Below are 18067 nucleotides of genomic sequence, written 5' to 3' on the forward strand. Positions count from 1 at the left end.
TATCACTGTCTCATCAATCCACAATGAGATCTGAAATGGAACCTGACCATCTTCAAGAAAGGTTTAATGTGCACTGTTTAACCAATTTGAGTACTACTTTTTTTATTCATTCATGGGATGTGGGCATCACTGGCTAGGCCAGCATTTATTGCCCATCTCTAATTGCCCTTGTTTAGAGAGCATTTAAGAGTCAACCACATTGCTGTGGGTCTGGAGGCACATGTAGGCCAGACCAGGTAAGGACAGCAGATTTCTTTCCTAAAGGACATTAGTGAACCAGATGGGTTTTTACAGCAATCGACAATGGTTTTATGGTCATCATTAGACTTTTAATTCCAGATTTTTAATGAAGTCAAATTCCACCATCTACCATGGTGGGATTCGAACCCAGGGCTTTACTCTGGGTCTCTGGATTACTAGTCCAGTGACAATATCACTACGCCATTGCCTCCCCTACTACTGGGGACATTCTGGTGGTGTGTGCCAGGTAGAAGAATTTTCAGTATCAATAATATGAAGCTCAAGAGTTTCCAAGAGAGTTAAGAAATCCCATATACTCACAGCCCCGTTTGAATTTACAATTTGGGGGATTATGGTCATTTTAAGATCTATAGGGTTCAACAGAAACAGTTGAAACTTTGTGCATTACTCTTTTTTACCAAAATTTGCATAGAACAATTCACTGCAATGAGTGTGGCCAATGTCACATAACCATAATAAACTGTAAAGAAAGAAGAAATACAAATTTTAAAAAATGGCAGCAACATTGCTCATTTCTTAGCTCAGCACTGGTGTCCAGGTACAGGGTCTCACGAGGATTCTTCTAAGGCGTTGACTACCAGTTCAAGGATGTCAGGGCAGTGGTCTGCAATCTGCTGTAAGATGGTGTTGGCATAGTCCTGAAGTTCTGAACTTTCTTTTTCACACTGTTCCAGCTCAGCATTCAGCTTTAAAACAAAAACAGACAAAATACATCTTTGTAAGTACCTCACATCATCAAAGACAGACAGAGAAGGAACAGCATGTTTGTTCAACATTGAAAAAACTTTGCATTAATTGCTTCTGATAAAAGGGTGCAACTAGATTTCTACTTACTGCAGCTTTGGCCAATGCTGCTTTTTAAGAGCCCCTTCCCCAAATTATTGGCATTTACTTTAAACAAAAGTTCAGGGGACTTATGATTATTTGTTTAACTCAATGCATGCTTGGTATTTTACCTAGTCTTCCAGCCACCAAAATTCCACTTATTCCTTTTGAAGATGCTATGCTCTCTTTCAGGGATGTGAAGGACACTCATAATTGTGACAAGAGCATAAATGATTTGAGCTGTTTTTCCCTTAGAAGTACAACTCCCAAGTCATGGGAAGTAGGGAGAGGGAGAACTGACTGTCTGATCTTGGTACATTCGTTTCAATTTGCTATTGCTGAACAGGTTAAGAACCACAATCTTCATTATTTTTTTGTATGAAGGCCTCACAGTTAAAATCACCCACAAACAACACCAATGAAAACATTTCAACAGCTGATATCAAATCCACCATCTTGAAGTCATAGATTGGGTACGTTATTTACAAATCTAAAATTATGGATGCAGATGCTCAATAAATCGGCTCATTAATATAGAATTTTTTGTAAATCTTTAATATGTATTATGCAGAGATATTGACATGTTCTGACAATACGAAACATTTGTACACTTTGGCAGGTTGGGTGCTTTTGCTCGACTTCAGTGCCTTCAACAATTAAATGTCTGTTGAGTCCTAAGGCACTGACCTCCTCGTATTATGCTATCAGATACAACTAAGCCTCTGATTGGGCCTTCACCAAAAGAAACTTCATCTAAAACAACCTCAGTTTACAATGACTATGAGTGATGTTATCATCTGAACACTTAACATAGCTATATCAAATTTCTCTCTCCGCTATTTTAATACAAGTGTTAAGCTGTTTAAAATACATGGGTTAATGCTTCCATTGAGAGGAACTTGACATCAATGCATTAAGCTTTATTTGATAACAATACAGACAGTCATTTCCAGCCTTATGTATATAAATGTGTTCTGCAAGGTAACACACTTTGCTCATTCCTCCTTTGTGACAGTAAAAAATTAAATTATTTTTGCCTCCAACTTTGACCCCAAGTCTCCAAAGACTAACATATGACTTCCAGTTTCCATTACTTAGGGACGCAAACATTTCACCTGTGCACTAAAAAGGCATTTATGGACGATAGACATACATGACCTATCTGAGGCCTGGAAATACTGCTCAAACTGTATACCAACTCAAATACCAACTCAAACTGTATACAATATTATATTTAATTGCAGCATAGATAAAAACCCCTAGATAACCATTTTAAAATGAAATGAAGCATACTGTTCTTATTGTTCACAGGTGTCTCAAGCCTATGCAGTTAATACACATTTGGCATAGCTCCAACTGGTAACAGTAATTTTTTTTCTTTCTCCTCTGACCTTGTGCTGTCAAACAGCACATTATATTGAAAGATGACTGTCCCACTATTATAGTACATGTGGTGGTGGTGTATTACAAATCAATCAAGGAGGCTGGGTTGCTATGGCAACATACATATTTACATGTAAGTTGTAGTCTGAAACTATGGATAGTGATGGGAGAGGAGGTTCCAACTTTCTCTCTATCAAATGGCTGACCAGGAATCTCTCCCACTCTTATCACCTGCCATGAACCTGCTTGGCCATGTTATGAACATATTTTCCTGGCCATCAAGTTCTCAGGTTGGACTTGAAACCAGAGCTTCCGACTCAGAGGCAGGCACACTACACACTAGCACCAGAAGGCTTTCATTATTGTACAGAAAGGGAAAAAGTAAACAAATACATCCAGTGTAACAAACACACTGGACACTTAAGGCCTCTGTCTGCCTGTGCTGGTGTCACAGGAACTGTTGGGAGATTCTGTACAATCTCCTTTTTAGTAGCGGGTGGCAATCTGTGATCCCAGTCGGAGAAATCTACCTGCCCAAGGTCCAGATCCATCCCTGCCAACAGAGATTGGAAGGATTTGCAGGTAATGAACCTGCTTGGCCATGTTATGAACATATTTTCCTGGCCATCAAGTTCTCAGGTTGGACTTGAAACCAGAGCTTCCGACTCAGAGGCAGGCACACTACACACTAGCACCAGAAGGCTTTCATTATTGTACAGAAAGGGAAAAAGTAAACAAATACATCCAGTCAGATAAGTGGGCATATTTATGGGGAGGCAATGGCGTAGTGATATTGTCACTGGACTAGGGACCCAAGTTCAAATCCTGCCACAGCAAATGGTGGAATTTGAATTCAATAAAAATCAGGAATTAAAAGTCTAATGATGACCATGAGAGCATTGTCAATTTTTTAAAAATTTGTTTATGGGATGTGGGCGTTGCTGGCTCGGCCAGCATTTATTGCCCAATTGCCCTTGTTCAGAGTCACATTGCTGTGGATCTGGAGCCACATGTAGGCCAGACCAGGTAAGGACAGCAGCTTTCCTTCCCTAATAGACATTAGTGAATCAGATGGGTTTTTGTGACAATCGGCAATGGTTTCACAGGGAAGAATACTCTCCCCGTCGGCGGGTTGTGCGGGGGCAGGCTGGAGCGAGCGCTAATCCGATCGGCACCCCCGATCGGGTGCGCACCGCCATTTTACGTGAGCGGGCCAATTAAGGCCCGCCCAGCATGATGCACACAGGGAAGTGCTGTGCGCTCCCTGTGTGGATGGGGGGCGGCGCATATGCGTGAAAGAGCACAGAAATTTCCCTGAGGCACGAAGGCACCCCAGGGAGATTAATTTAATTATGGAAAGTTTAATAAAGGTGGAAAAAAATTTTAAGGACATCTCTCTTCATGTGAAACTGGGACATGTCCATTCATTTTTTTCAAAAATTTTAAATAATTTAATAAACACTTCATGAAACCAACCTTAAGGTTGGACGGACAGCATTCTTAACAACTTTAATTAGTTTAATAATGGCCTTACTAGGCCTTTGACAGTTTGGCGGATGCACAGCCGATGCAGCTGTGCGCCCACCGAACTGACACTCTCAATGATGCGCGGTGACATAAGCCCAACATCACTGCAAATCGCTGGGAAAATTCAGCCCACAGTCATCATTAGACTTTAATTCCAGAATTTTATGGATTCAAATTCCACCATCTGCCATGGTGGGATTCAAACCCAGGTCCCCAGAGTGTTCCCTCAGGTTTCTGGATTACCAATCTACTGACAATACCATTATACCATCATTCCCCAGCCAATCACAGCAGCCTCACAGCCATTTAATACTTCAAGGAGTGTTAACTGGCTAGCGATGGCACATCCACTCCTCACTCAAGCACGGGACCTGCCTCAGAGAGTTGCCAGCCAATCTGATTTGGACTATAAGCAGTCCCCAGATTCTAAGCCTCGGAGTCCTGGATCAAGTAAATGTTGGGGCGGGAGGTGTGGTGCTCTCATGGTGGAGAGGGGAGGTGGAAGGAAGACTGCAAAGGGGGTCGGGGGTTGTGGGGGCCTTGATGGAGAGGACATGGGAGTACCCGCTGGGTACTCAGTGGGGGCACCCCATGTGGAAAGGGGGCTGTCCCAAATCGTCCCGCCTGAGGCCCATGCAGGGTGACCTCCCTGCTCTGCCTCCCTGCTCTGGAACTCTTCCTGTCAGCCTCAAAATTGGGGGCAATCTGGTAGGTGGGTAGACCATTTGGGCAATTTTATGGGTCCTAGATTTATGGGTTTGCCGGCAGGGGACTCTAACATTCTGTCCTTGAATATTTTTCTTTAAGTTTAAATTTTATTATTGTGTGGAAGTGTTTTCTGCCTCTCTCTCCACCCCAACTCCAAACTCACTTCCCGCACAATCTAATCTTATCAGCACTCATCAGCATGACAGCAGACACGTGAACAACTTCTGGTCCTATGCCAATGCAGCTCTGAATCTGGCTGTCAAAGACATACGAAGTGCTGGAGTAATTTTCATGCTCACATTCTAAAATCCAATTAAGGCCAGGTTTCAAATATTTGGCTAAATCACACAATTTAAAATTTAAAAAGCATGAAAATATTTGATAGATCTTTTTTGTTAAACATACACAGCTGAAGTCATTTAAGGGTTAAAATTTCATTATATGCTGCTTTAAAATAAAATGGGTTAAGAGCTTTGCAAATATAGTGCACAAAGAAATGTATGCAAATCTGTCCACTAATACAGCACACAAAATAATTTCTGTCTCTTTAATGACATCATTCAATGTCCGTTAACAGCAGCCAATGAAATATTGGCTCCTTATATTGTTAAAAGATCCAATTTCCAGTCCTTATGCAAATCCCACATTTAGGGCTGAGTTTAATACAGGTGATGGAAGTCTTGCCCACCAGCTGGAGAGCTGGCAAGAGCCTCACATCACCTCCACTGGGGAAGGCCTGCTGTATTAATTGGCTAACAACAGGTCTTTCCCAGGACTTAGGACCCTGGGGGTGGATATCCCACCTTCTGACATTTGGCAGCCAGCCAGAGGCCAGCAGCTCTCCATTGCTCGTCAGCGTCACCGGAACTGGTGGCAGCTACCGGCAGTGCACCTACCAGGTGATCACCGAGGGACCCAGGTGTGAGGGTGGGATGGTGGTTGGAAGAAAAGGCAGGGAGGTGTCTCTCAGCAGGACTCCTCTTCCCGATATCGGGTCCCTCAATCAGGCACTTTGAAAGATTGCCTTTGAAAGAGGGACATGACATTGGGAACCCTAAAGTTGCTTTTTGGGCTTCCCAGGTGATGAATCCCTATCCACCGCTGCTTTAATACCAGTGCCTTTGGAATGAGGCTCTTAAATGGCCATTAATTGCCCACTAAGGTCCTCAATTAGCAACATGTGGGAAGACTGTCCAGGAGCAGCCCTGCCACAGATTTAATGGGGAGGAAGCGGGAAGGCAGTGGGGTACATATGCCCCATCCTCACTCCTGATCAAATGTCCACCCCGTCTCCAAACACGCCAACAGGAGGGATGAAATTCCACCCTCAGTGTGATTATCTCTCCAGGAAATTTTGGGTAGCCTGATCAGTTATTAGTAATTTACACTAAATATACTTTTCTAAATATCTAAAAACTAAATTTTCTAAATAAACTTCAAACTAATGCTTCATCTTCATGTCTTGCAGTAATACAGGATTTCTAAAATTTGCATTTCTAATTTGCATGCAGAATGTAAAGGTAAAATTATAATTACAATGTATGGACAGCAACACTACAAAAGTAGCACACCAGACTTTGGGTTGAAAACGATCACTGTTCTTGATGGAATCACATGGACAGTGTGACCAACAGTCCAATTATATCACCTTCTAATGCACTACAACAATTTGCTGCTAAGAATGATTATTTATTGCAATTATACTTGTCTTGGTGTAGAGAATATTAATGGTGATTTCATGACTCAATGCTCCCAATGGGGAGTGTTCTCTCAGCGTTGTAGGAATGTAGCTATGCTTTTCCAATATAAAATGATGAAAAATTCTGGACTGCATGGATGTGATTTCCCAAGATGTGCTGCATGTGAGCCCCACACCCCATTGGGGAAGCCAAGTCTTAGAATTACCCCTAACATCTCCTTCTCATTTCTATAATCTGCTCTTAGATTAAAGAGGGTAGATTCAAGGATATTTTCAGTAAAGTATGGGTACCTTAGTGAATTGGGAAATCAAGTTTGAAATCAAAACCGGTTTTGTGTGAACAGAAATATGTTAGGAAATAAGAAAGAGATATCTATAGTCTTCACAAGTCTGATGTATAATCTATGTGTTTTCTTCTCTTTTACTCTTTGAAATCTCTTCTAATGCTTTTTTGTGTTCTTGTGCTACAATGATGCACAATCATGACCACAAACATTCACCGCAAGATTCTTCCAAATATCTGCTGTGTTGTGTCTTGGATTACAGGATGCTGGTTGGTTGACAGAGGGTGAGGAAAAGGAGGTGGCTGTTAGTTGCAGCTGGCTTTCACTGACCTTCGATGTCAAGTTAATGGAAACGAACTTACTGCAGAAATTGCCCAACATATCACACCTGCTTGGCTGAGCGTCAAAGTATTTGTACGGTCTAATATAGTTATGAGAAGGATTTATTGACTTAGCTACGAGAAGCTAGAATGAAAGATGAAATTCACTTGGTGCTGATTACAAATTCTCTTGTTCTATGACTACCTCTATACTTTCCTTCTTACTGGGGCACTCTTATTCAAACTGTTTTTCTTTTTGCTTGAGAATTGCTTTCCTTTGTAAATAGAAATGAGCGAACAACATTGTATCACTGATTTAAATTGTTTGAACTGAGTCATGCTTATTTAATCTGGACCACTGGGATAGCTATTCTTTTTCTCCTAACATTGGGCTGAATTTTGCCATCGGCAAGCAGGGGGTGGAGCCCGCTCGCCGACGCATAAAATGGCGCAAGATGACATCGGTTCAGTGCTGGCGGGAGGGGGAAAATGATGCCTGGCCCTGTAGGTGACTGCTGAGGAGGGGGTGTCTGGGGGAAAGTGCTGGCCAGCCTCGGAGGCGACTGCTGAGGGGAGGGGATAATGGCGCTGCATCCCGCGCACAGGCAATCGAGCTGGGGGGCAGGTTAAGCGAGGGAAGTGGCCACGCATTAGGGATACCTGTATAAACTAACCATGCCTCTGCAACTAAGACAGATCAGGCGCAGCCACAGTGATATGATTGGGGTCAGGCTCCTAGCCTGCCTGCCCATGCAAGCAACGCAGAGGCACTGAAGTGCCACCAAGTGCCCCATATTTTACCACCCCCACCCCTGTCTCTCCCATTCCCCTCAGCACAGACTTTGAGTCCACCACCAATTTATTGGACTGCAGAGCAGTTGGTCTGCACACGTTGTACAATCTCCTCGTCAACACTAGCCATGTAGCAGTCATTGCTGGAGGCGCTTACAGTCCCTTACAATCTCAGCATCCTGGTTTGGGTCAGTGTCCCCCACGTTGCAGGGTGACAGGGCAGCCATGCAGCGCACTCATCTCTGGCCATCTCAGGGGTGACCAGCACTCTCCGGGAAGCATTAAGGGGCGGTCACACAGGGCCAGGAAAGATGCTAAGTGCAGCCATGGTAACCATGTCTCTCTCTCCTTCGTGTTGCAGCAGGACCATATCAGGATCATGGATCTTGGTGACCTAGCTGTATGCTGGATGGCATAGAAGTTGAAGGTGAAGGAGAGAGCAACTGAGGCACCTGGCCGCGCAAAGGCAGGAGCAGCAACCTCATGAAGAAGGGGCAGCAGGGGCTCCTGCATACACCGCCCAAGAGCTATGGCTGGCTGGCACCTAGTGACATCCAGGGTCAATAGACGCCGCCTGCCATTCCTGCAGATAACTGAGAACCAGTGTCGCCGACGACTGCGCATGTCTAGGGACCTGGTGGCTCACATCTGCCACTTACTGCAGGACTTAGCACCAAGGGGACATGGAGAGTATCCACTGCCAGGGCTGTGAAAGTGACCTCGGTGCTCAATTTCAATGCCAGTGGCTCCTTTCAGGGCTCCACAGGTGACCTCTGTGGGATTTCACAATCCACAACCAAAATACCGCCATGAGGTCACGGATGCCATCTTCCTCATGGCACACAACTTTGTGGATTTCGACCGGCAATGGTACAGCCAGGATGCAAGGGCCATTGGATTCGCACTGATCTCGGGATTCCCACAGGTGCAGGGTGTGATTGACTGCACTCATGTGGTGCTCAGGTCTCCATTGCTACACTCAGTGGACTTCAACAACCGCAAGGGCTTCCACTTACTGAACGTGCAGCTGGTATGTGATCACCAGAAACGCATCCTTCAGCACGGTTTCCAAGGAATGTGCACAACACCTACACCCTGAGTCGCTCGCAGATCCCTGGAGTCTTCCAGGGTCCACAGAGGCTCCAGGGTCGGCTCCTTGGGGACAAGGGCTACCCGCAGAGACCATGGCTGATGACACCCATTCGGTGGCCTCAGACTGCAGCAGAGCGATGCTATAATGAGGCTCATGCAGCAGCTCACAACTTGGTGGAGCAGACCATCGGGATGCTGCAGTTCTGGTGCCTGGACTGGTCTGGTGGAGCCCTGCAATACAGTCCACAGAGGGTGTCACGCATCATCGTTGTCTGCTGCGCCCTTTATAACTTGGTGCTGCAACGTGGTGAGGAGCTGGCTGAGGAGGAGATGGAGGAGCTGCACATTTCCTCCGATTAGGAGGACACAGATGGGGATGAGAGTAAGGGGGTCCTCAGTGGTGACGATGACGCGGATGAGGCTCTTGCACTGGCTAGACAAGGCAGGTGCACTCAGGAGGCCCTCATAGCTGCTAGATTTGTGGAGGAAGATGATGAAGTGCAGTGAGGACACCCCATAGATCTTCACATAGCCTCTGAGAATGTCTGACTCCTGTCTGGCTGAGGGCAGTTCACTTGTGCTCCATGATCAGGACCACTGCAGAGACGCAGCCATGAAACTTTAAACGCATCTGATGCTGTGTCCGCCTTCAGCACCTCTGCCCTTCAGGAGCTGGTGCACAGCATCACGGGTCACAGATGCAGGTGTGATGGGGGCCAGCCCCACCTTAAAGTTGCTGAGAGCACACAGAGAGTATGAGAGAACTTTGTGGCAACTGCCCACTACATTCTGGCAGCAATGACCAGTACCGCCGAGGTGCAGGCATCAGTAATGTTTTCAGGGAGTGTGAGGCTGGACCATCACTGTGGTCTGAAGGCTGCACAGAGCACAGGGAAGAGGCCCTGGACTGAGACACCTCCCTTTCATCTTGTGCAGAAAGGTTTCACTTCTGAGTGACAAGAACACTGCTCATCAGAATAAGGAGCCATAGGCAGGGAGACAGGGGTTTATTGACAATAGTGAACAGTACGTACAAGTGATCAACACCCATGCCCAGGCTGTGCAACTACTTTTACCTAACTTTCCTAACCCTGTCGCTACGTCTTTGCACTGCCTTGACATCTACAGCAAAGGTGGAGGCAGCCTGCTGACTGTAACGCCCTGTCTGTGATGATTTTGGTGGGTGTCCTCTGGAGGGCCGATACTTGGTGGGCCCCGGCCTGCTTCCAGGGTCCTACTGTGCAGTAGTGGCACCCTCCTCGGCCTGTGAAGCTGGATATACGGAAGTCACAGGAAGACGGGAGACAGATGGGCCGGACATTCCCAAAGTCATCTGGGTGGATGGCCCCAGAGTATGCACCAGCTGACCCTCCTCCCTATGGGTGCCAAGGGTCCCTGGCTGACTCTGTGAGCGGAAGGAGTAGCTGCAGTGAGATCGAGCTGCCCAGCACCCCCTCGTGTACACACTGTTGAAGGCCAACTATGGCATCAGCAATGGAGTTAAGCCCGTGCAGCAATGCAGGAGTGACCATGGCGGCCGCCATCCTGCTGGTGTTGACCTCGGTGCGTTGCAATGCCGGTGTTATCACCTCAACCTGAAGACAGACAGATTCCTCCATTGTGCCTTGCAATCTGAGGAGTGCAGCGGACATCCCTTCCTATCGTTCCCGAGCTTGCCTTTGCAGCTCCAGTAACTGTGACATGACCGAGTACAGAGGCTCCTCATCTGACTCGGACTCAGCAACATTCTGGCCTCTAGCACTTCTCAGTGCCGGGGTCCTGGGAAGTCCCTGCCTCCACGTGCTGTGGATCAGAAAGTGCGATGTGCTCACCAAATTGTGATCCCATGGCTACTCTAAAGCTAGGTCCCACTGAGATGTGTGTCTCTGCGCTGGTGGAGGGTGTGGGTGAGCGCTGTGATGTGACTTCAGGGAGGGTGCCTTCAGATTCCTCTTCAGAGGTTTCTTTGGAGCTTGACTGGAGGCCCTGGGTCATGAACTCTGTTGGCTGTTTGGCAGATGTGCCAACAAAAGCAAGGGGAGATAATTAGTGCATGGCAGTGCCCTGTGAAAGAGGACACATGATTCATGGCATGGTTATCTGATGGATGTTGCACTGCTGGATCCTCACTTGGTAAAGCAGCACCAACCTCACTGTCAGCACAGGACCGGTCCCAGTCAATACCGGCCAGCTGGATGGATCTGTTTTCGAATCTGTCAGAACCTTGATTTCCGGCATCCCTTCAGCTGTCTGCGGCCTTTCCCGCCTGTTGTGAGCCACTTTGTCCTGCATGGATAGAGATGGGGAGGGTGTATCAGGGCACCTGCCAGACTAGATGATAAGTGTGCCTGGCCTGTGTGGGTGGTGAGTAGTCCCATGTCTTTTAAAGATGGCGGCCGGTGCGATACAACAGTGGGGTGATGGCAAGCGGATGAATGAAAGCCCGTCTGCCATGGAAATGGCATGTTTCACGGGAGTGGATATAAAATGAGGCGGGCTTGGGAAGATACAGCGTAAAAAGCCACCATTTTCATCGGCGGGTAGGACTCCATTTTATCTGCCCGCTATTGCACAGTGCAATTCTGGGAAAATTCCACCCAATGACTCCATTGCCATGATTTGGCATTGTCAGACAGGAGCGCTGCCCTTATAGATGGTCTCTCAGTCTCTGCTGGGCAAGCGGGAAACTGGCAGCTGACTCAGGTTCACCAGTCTAGTAATCATCTGTATTGGTGGATGAATGCAGCACTTCTAGCCAGTTCAATTGGGTAGATGACTGCTTTCACAGGGTAGGAGGCTGCTTCTGTACAGCAACAAGTGCACATCTGTTCTGTCCCATTGTGCCATTATTTGTTTGGGTGAATTTGGGACCGTGAATGCGGTGTCTGTTCAACCAGTTCTCCATAGCAAGTTTGGTCTCAGATCCAAACTGGCTCTCCTGGTCTCGAGGTTCGAGGTGTGTGCCTTGTGACATGTGTCATTGTTCCTCATGTGGCTGAAAAAATTTTGTCCTCTTTCTCTCTCACCTTGTCCAAGTTACCAACTTGTACTTGCAAGGGTGTGTGTATAGGAATAGAGAGTTGAATTCTCAGGCTTTTTCCCATTAGGAGTTCACATGGTGCTGAACTGCTTTGGAGTGGAGTTTAACGATAGCTCAGGAGTGCAAGAAGATGACATTGTTGTCCTTCAACAATGCTTTCACTGTACACACTCCTCTTTCAGCTTCACCAGTGGCTTGAAGGTATCTTGGTGAACTGGTAATATGGACGAATCCATATAATGCCGTGACCTCTTTAAAGTATTAATTGGCAAACTGTGGTCCATTGTTTGAAATTACGAGGTCTGGGATTCCTGCAAAAATCTCCTTCAACGATGTAATTACTGCTTCAGAAGTGTAACCCTGCAGTTGTTCAACTTCTATCCATCGGGAGTAATAGTCTACTTCAATCAAGAACATCTTACATCTGTTATTGGAAGAGGTCCATTCCAAGATGTTCCCATGGTCGTGATGTAAAGGAATATAAAATCAATGGTTCTTGTCTCCTGACAATGAATAGTACAAGTACTACAGTTTGATATCATCTCTTTTTTGAAAGACCTGGCCACCAAAAGAAACACCTTGCTCTGGCTTGGCATTTTGTGATGCCTAAATGTCCTTGGTGCAATTGTTGTAATACGTCAAATCTCAGAACTCTCGGAATGACCACTCTTTTGTCATAGATGAGTAAATCACTAACTCAGGTGACCTCTCTGTTCAAAGTACTGTCTGAGAATGGGATTGTGTGGCATGTATGCTAGCCATCCTTTGACACAGTACTCTCTGACCTGAGCACATTCTTCATCAAATTTCTGTGCATCTTTGATTTAATTTAGCTGCTGAGTTGTTGCTGGTAGAGTTGTGGTTGTTGCATAGGCAAAAGTTTCAAGTACTTTGATTACTTCTTCATAGGTGGTTTTATCTCATTGATACTCTGCCTGGTGAGGATATCATTTGCACAGCCACCCATCGCACACAACAGCGTACTGACCTGCTCACTGCTCCATTTCACAATGAGACCCGACATGGTTTGATATCTAGCAAATGTCTGATGCCAATTCAGGCATGTTTCTGCTTGGCAGAGGCCTGTGACTTTTTTGAAGCTTTCCAGTAATGGTAGAGACTTTTCCATAACTGGTCTTTCACTCCATATAATATTCTTGGTATTGTTAGACTAATAAAGAGCATTTATTGAGCCTGCCGAGATATGGAAAACAGGAACTTTATTGAGAAGTATCTTACTGTGTTGGCCGCATCTTACCCGAGGCTCAAAGAGAGACAGCAAACCATGTCGCTTTAAAAAACTCATTTACGGGATGTGGGCTTCACTGGCTAGTCTATTTACTGCCTATGCCTAATTGCCTAGTGAAGTTATACACAGTATCTGATTAACTTATAGACAGTTAGAATTAATCCTTTATACTACAGTTTCCAACAACTGAAAGCTTGAGAACCAAAGGATACCGATTTAAGGTGATTGGCAAAAGAACCAAGAGTGATATGAAGAAAAACTTTTTTATGCACCAAGTGGTTAGGATCTGGAAAGCACTGCTTGAGTGCGTGGTGGAGGCATATTCAATCTGGGCTTTCAAAACTGAATTGGATAAGCATCTGAAGTGAAAGAAATTGCAGGGCTACAGGGAAAGAAGATGGGAGTGGGAGTGGAACTAAATGGGTTGCTTTTCCGGAGATCTAGCATGGACATGATGGACTGAATGGTCTCCTTGTGTGCTGCAACTATTCTATGGGCAGGATTTTATGTCCGTTGGGTGGGCATGCGCCCGACCCATTTGGGCATAAAATCTTGCGCAATGGCATCAGGCGAGTGTCCCGACATCATCGCGCACCTTCCTGATCTTTTGGTTGGTGGGCACGCCGACAATTAAGAGGCCTATTAAGGCTCTTAATCAGTTGTACTTTTTGCTGCCCGCTCAACCGTTCAGTTGGCAGGTAGTTGAATATGACAGCAGCCTTTGCATTTTTTACGAAACCTCATCCACAGGTGGAATGAGGTTTCCAATGGTAAGTAAAAAACTGAAAAAAAATTTTCCACTTCATTTTAAACATATCCCTCTTCATGTGACTGAGTCACATGTGGGGACATGTTTATATCGTTTATGAAAGCTTTAGTTTCCTTTGTGCAAATTTTCAGCTCCCTGAGGCAGTTCTGTGACCTCAGGAAGCTATCAGCGCTCCCCTGTGCATGCGCAGACTTCCGCGCTTGCCCCCCTCCAGCACCCACCCTGCAGCGCTAGCCTTTCAGTGCTCCTTTCACGCTAGTTGGCCATTAATTGGCCAGCCAGCGTGAAATCACAATCGGAGCCCGAGTGCGGGCGGTGGCCAATTTCATGGCCACTCTCAAGCCCACCTGCTGCGCCCACTCGACGAAGGGAAAATCCTGCTCTATGATTCTAATCCAGTTTTGGACTTTGCTCCGACAGATTAAAATTTCACCAGACCTCTCAACTGTCCGATATTATTGTCCAGTGATGATAATGATTAACAAATGATTATTTGTACTATAAGTACACAAACTATTAAACAGTTTTATATACACGTAATAAATAAAGTTTCATAATATGCCTCTGGAATTTCATTTGAACAAATATTTATGTTCATTTCTAGTCTTTGCAGCTGTTGAAGGACTTGGAGGGGAAAAAATAAAAACAAAATGCAAACAAGACAGAAGATATCAGACATATATTGTGGGAAGATGCATGTTTGGGGGAACTTTAATTAAATATTGTAGTTTAGCACACTCAAGGCCAGTAATATCCCCACTGTGTCATACTCCTCCAGAACTCAATTCACGCCAACAATAACTGGGGAATGACTCCACCCTCAGTCTCCAAAAAAACTTCCAAAATCTATCCAGTTTAGATTGGGGCACTTTTCAGCTACATCTAAACCCTGATAAATGCATATTTAGTTTGCCAAGAAATTTTACACTTGGATCAGTATTTTCTAATATGGCATATGAAAAATGTACAACTTGTAATATTTGTACCTCCTTAGTTAATCAGCAATGCTGCATATAATTCTCAAGTTAAAGATTTAAAAAATCTCCCAGAAGGCAAGGCAAGCGTGTGAAGTGATCGACATGCTGTGCTGACAGTGTTCAGTTAGGCTGTGCAATCAAAACACACATAATTGGGGCAGCCGTTTCTACTCAGTGCAAGACTATACTTTAAGTGTAATGCCTGGATCAAGAATTCTATAGAATGGGAGTGAACAGGAAGTGATTTTATACATTGGAATGCTATCCTTGGATTAGCCATACATTTATCTAGAGTCAACTGTGGTGAAGGCAGGGTAACTGATGGCATTTCTGAATGCTGGTTTTGTCAATATTTTATGTATCGATCATGATTTGTTCTTTTGATTGCAGCAAAAGAAATAATTACAATAATAAATTGTGCACTATTTTGTAATGAGGAAGTGACTGGTGCAAGCGAGCAGAGGAGATAATTTAACCTGATAAAAACTTTCAGTATCAAAATATAATTTGATGCTGACTCAGTGGTAAACTCATTATACATAAGCCACATATGCCAGGAAGATCCCAGATTTATTCCCTAGTCCATGTCAATCACTTTTCACACAGCTACCTTGGCTTCTGAAAGGTTTTATTTTTAGAAATTGTTATCAGTTTATACAGTGGTAGAGAAGTGACAGTTGACTAATAATGGGGGGAAAAAAACAGACGTGGTTCCCACTTGATGTTGGCCAGAATTAAGTTCTGATGGCAGGAGTCTGGCTGACGGGCCAGAAAGCGGGGGTGGGGGCTATCCTGCTTCAGCGTTCAATGGGACCCAGGGATGCATCTTATCCCTATCAAAGATGACTGCCCAGCTCCAAGAATTGCCAACCAATCAGCAGGTCGGTGGCTTAGCAGTCGGCCAATAGGCAGGCCTTTGGGGATTGGTGAAGGCAGGCAGTGCCATTTCTGCAGGACCAGTCAGTGCAACTGGGAGCCCCTTTTGGGCTAAAGAGTGCTCGGAAAAGTTCCCCTGGAACCTGCTGAGAGGCTGCCATGGTTTATCTGGAGGTCATGCACCCCCCCCCACTACCCCACACTGCCACCGCTGATTAGATGGCTCAACTGTGCATTGGGTGGGAGGGCTGTCCACCACTTTTCCTGCCGCAAAAGATGATGAACACTTGACCTAATGCCTTACCCCGCCATTTTACGGGCTCTCCGACCTCCTAGCTCATTCCCAAAGGTCTTGTAAAATCCAGTCTAACAAAACCTGAATTGCACAAGTGTAGACAAGAAGGACAGGATTCAGCTTGGCTGTAATGACCTCCACAGTCAGATAGCCTGCCAACCCTCACTGCCCAGAGTTACATTTCACAGTGATTATTAAGCTGAATTATTAGACAGTGATAGCAATGGCTGATCATGGAATTGTACCCCAGTGAGTGAATGAATGCTTTCAGGAGAACAGAATAATAGCAAAAATTGGTGAAGAAAAATCAGAGAGATAAAAAATTTGATAGTTTAAAAAAATGTATTGCATGAACATTTGTTGCCGGTGGAAGCATCCTACCATCTATGACAGATGATGGTCATGAATATTGTGAAATAGATATCTAATGTATTGAGAAGTAAAATGATACAATGACAATCTGTCTCTTTGAGTCCTGATGGAGTTTGTGCACATTCTCAAGTACCAGCACAGCAATGCAACAAAAGGCCAGCCCCTTCTCCCAGAGGGGAGGGGTCACCATTTGGCTATTGCTGTGATTACTTGTGTATGCAAAAGTGGTTTATAAGTTCCCGCATAGGAAGCTTGTTAATAAAGTTAAGGTACGCTATATCAGTGCATGTGCCAATGTGGTTATGAAGTTGGTTAAAGGACAGAAAACAGAGGGTAGCATTGTGTTTTGGAGTGGAAGCATGTAAATGGTAGTTTTCCTTCATGGATCAGTGTTTAGCATTGTTCCTTTCAAAGAAAGTGTAAGGCAACATATTTTGGAGAAAGAATGAAAGGACATATACCTAAATGGTAAAACTTTAAAAGGAGTAATAAAACAAAGAGGCAATGAATCAGACACACAAATCTTCAAAAGTGCGAAGGAAAATTGCTAAAGATGTAAAAAAGGCTCATGGGATCATTGGTTTTATAAATTAGCATAAAGAGCAAAAAAGTAATTGGCGAGGTTGTCTCTAGAGCATGGAGGGCAGATTTGTGCATCCTACATTCAAAAGATGTAAAGGCCATGGTTAATGTGTACAAAAGGTTTACTGAAATGGAATCAGGGATAAGAGGCTTTAGGTCTGAGGGTGGAATTGTCCCAGATTTGTACAAAGTGTGGTAGCGGGCGGGAAAAAGGACATTTTATTCACCGGCTGCAATGACGATTTTTCACGCCATATCATCCCATTTTGGTGCGTCCCACCTTATTAATAATGTATTCCCGGGAAACACACTGGATTGCTGGCCTCACCTGGCCTGACCATCATCAACTCAGGCCTTCAGTATTTAAAGAGTGCACCTGCACAGAGCTAGCCCTCTTTAAGGGATCGGAAGCTGCTGCAAATTCATGCTGCCAAAGGGAGGAAATACGCTGCCCCAAAATTTAACAATGCCTTCCTTGGACACCGACTGGACACAGTAGAGGCCTGCTGTGAAGACCTTTACCCCCTGCTCTGGGCGAAGACCAACAAGCAAAGTCAACAATCCAACATGGGATGCAGTGGCAGCAGTGGTCAGCACCAACATCCTGCAGAGGAGGACAGCCACCCGGTGCTGAAAGAGGATGAATGATCTCCTCCGTTCAGCCAGGGTACGTTACTCTTCTCATCACTTTCAACTCACTCACTCACAAACCCATCACACATCCACAGGGATCTCACTCACTGCCAGTTCAAGGGATATCACATACGAACAAGGAGCAGGAGTAGGTCATTCAGTCCCTTGAGCTTGCTCCGCCAATTAATAAGATCATGGCTGGTCTGATAGTGACATGGAGCAGAATACTGCACTTGTCAGGCTGGGGCATGCCGACCCGAACGAGTGTAAAATGAGTGTTGGGCGAGCGGCCCGATGTCATAGCGCATTCGTGTGATGTTTCGGCCGGAGGGTTCGCGCAGGAGTCGGCAGCATGCCCGCCGACAATTAACTACCTGTCCAGC

General features: G+C 45.3%; 1 protein-coding gene across 9 annotated transcripts in view; it reads right to left on the reverse strand.

Annotated features, from left to right (window-relative positions):
* Positions 1 to 358: 358 nt before the first annotated feature.
* Positions 359 to 18067, reverse strand: part of erc1b (ELKS/RAB6-interacting/CAST family member 1b) — a 1202158-nt gene continuing 1184449 nt past the window's right edge. For 6 of the 9 annotated variants that reach the window (XM_041215847.1, XM_041215845.1, XM_041215843.1 and 3 more), the window contains one exon: positions 359 to 947. In XM_041215847.1, coding sequence (XP_041071781.1) covers positions 810 to 947 — 138 coding nt within the window. In that variant the 3' untranslated portion in view covers positions 359 to 809. The remainder of the gene's footprint in view (positions 948 to 18067) is intronic. The other 3 variants (XM_041215850.1, XM_041215849.1, XM_041215848.1) reach the window with 1 other exon arrangement.

Source organism: Carcharodon carcharias, chromosome 21 (genome assembly GCF_017639515.1).
Source record: "Carcharodon carcharias isolate sCarCar2 chromosome 21, sCarCar2.pri, whole genome shotgun sequence".
In the NCBI taxonomy this organism is placed as follows: domain Eukaryota; kingdom Metazoa; phylum Chordata; class Chondrichthyes; order Lamniformes; family Lamnidae; genus Carcharodon; species Carcharodon carcharias.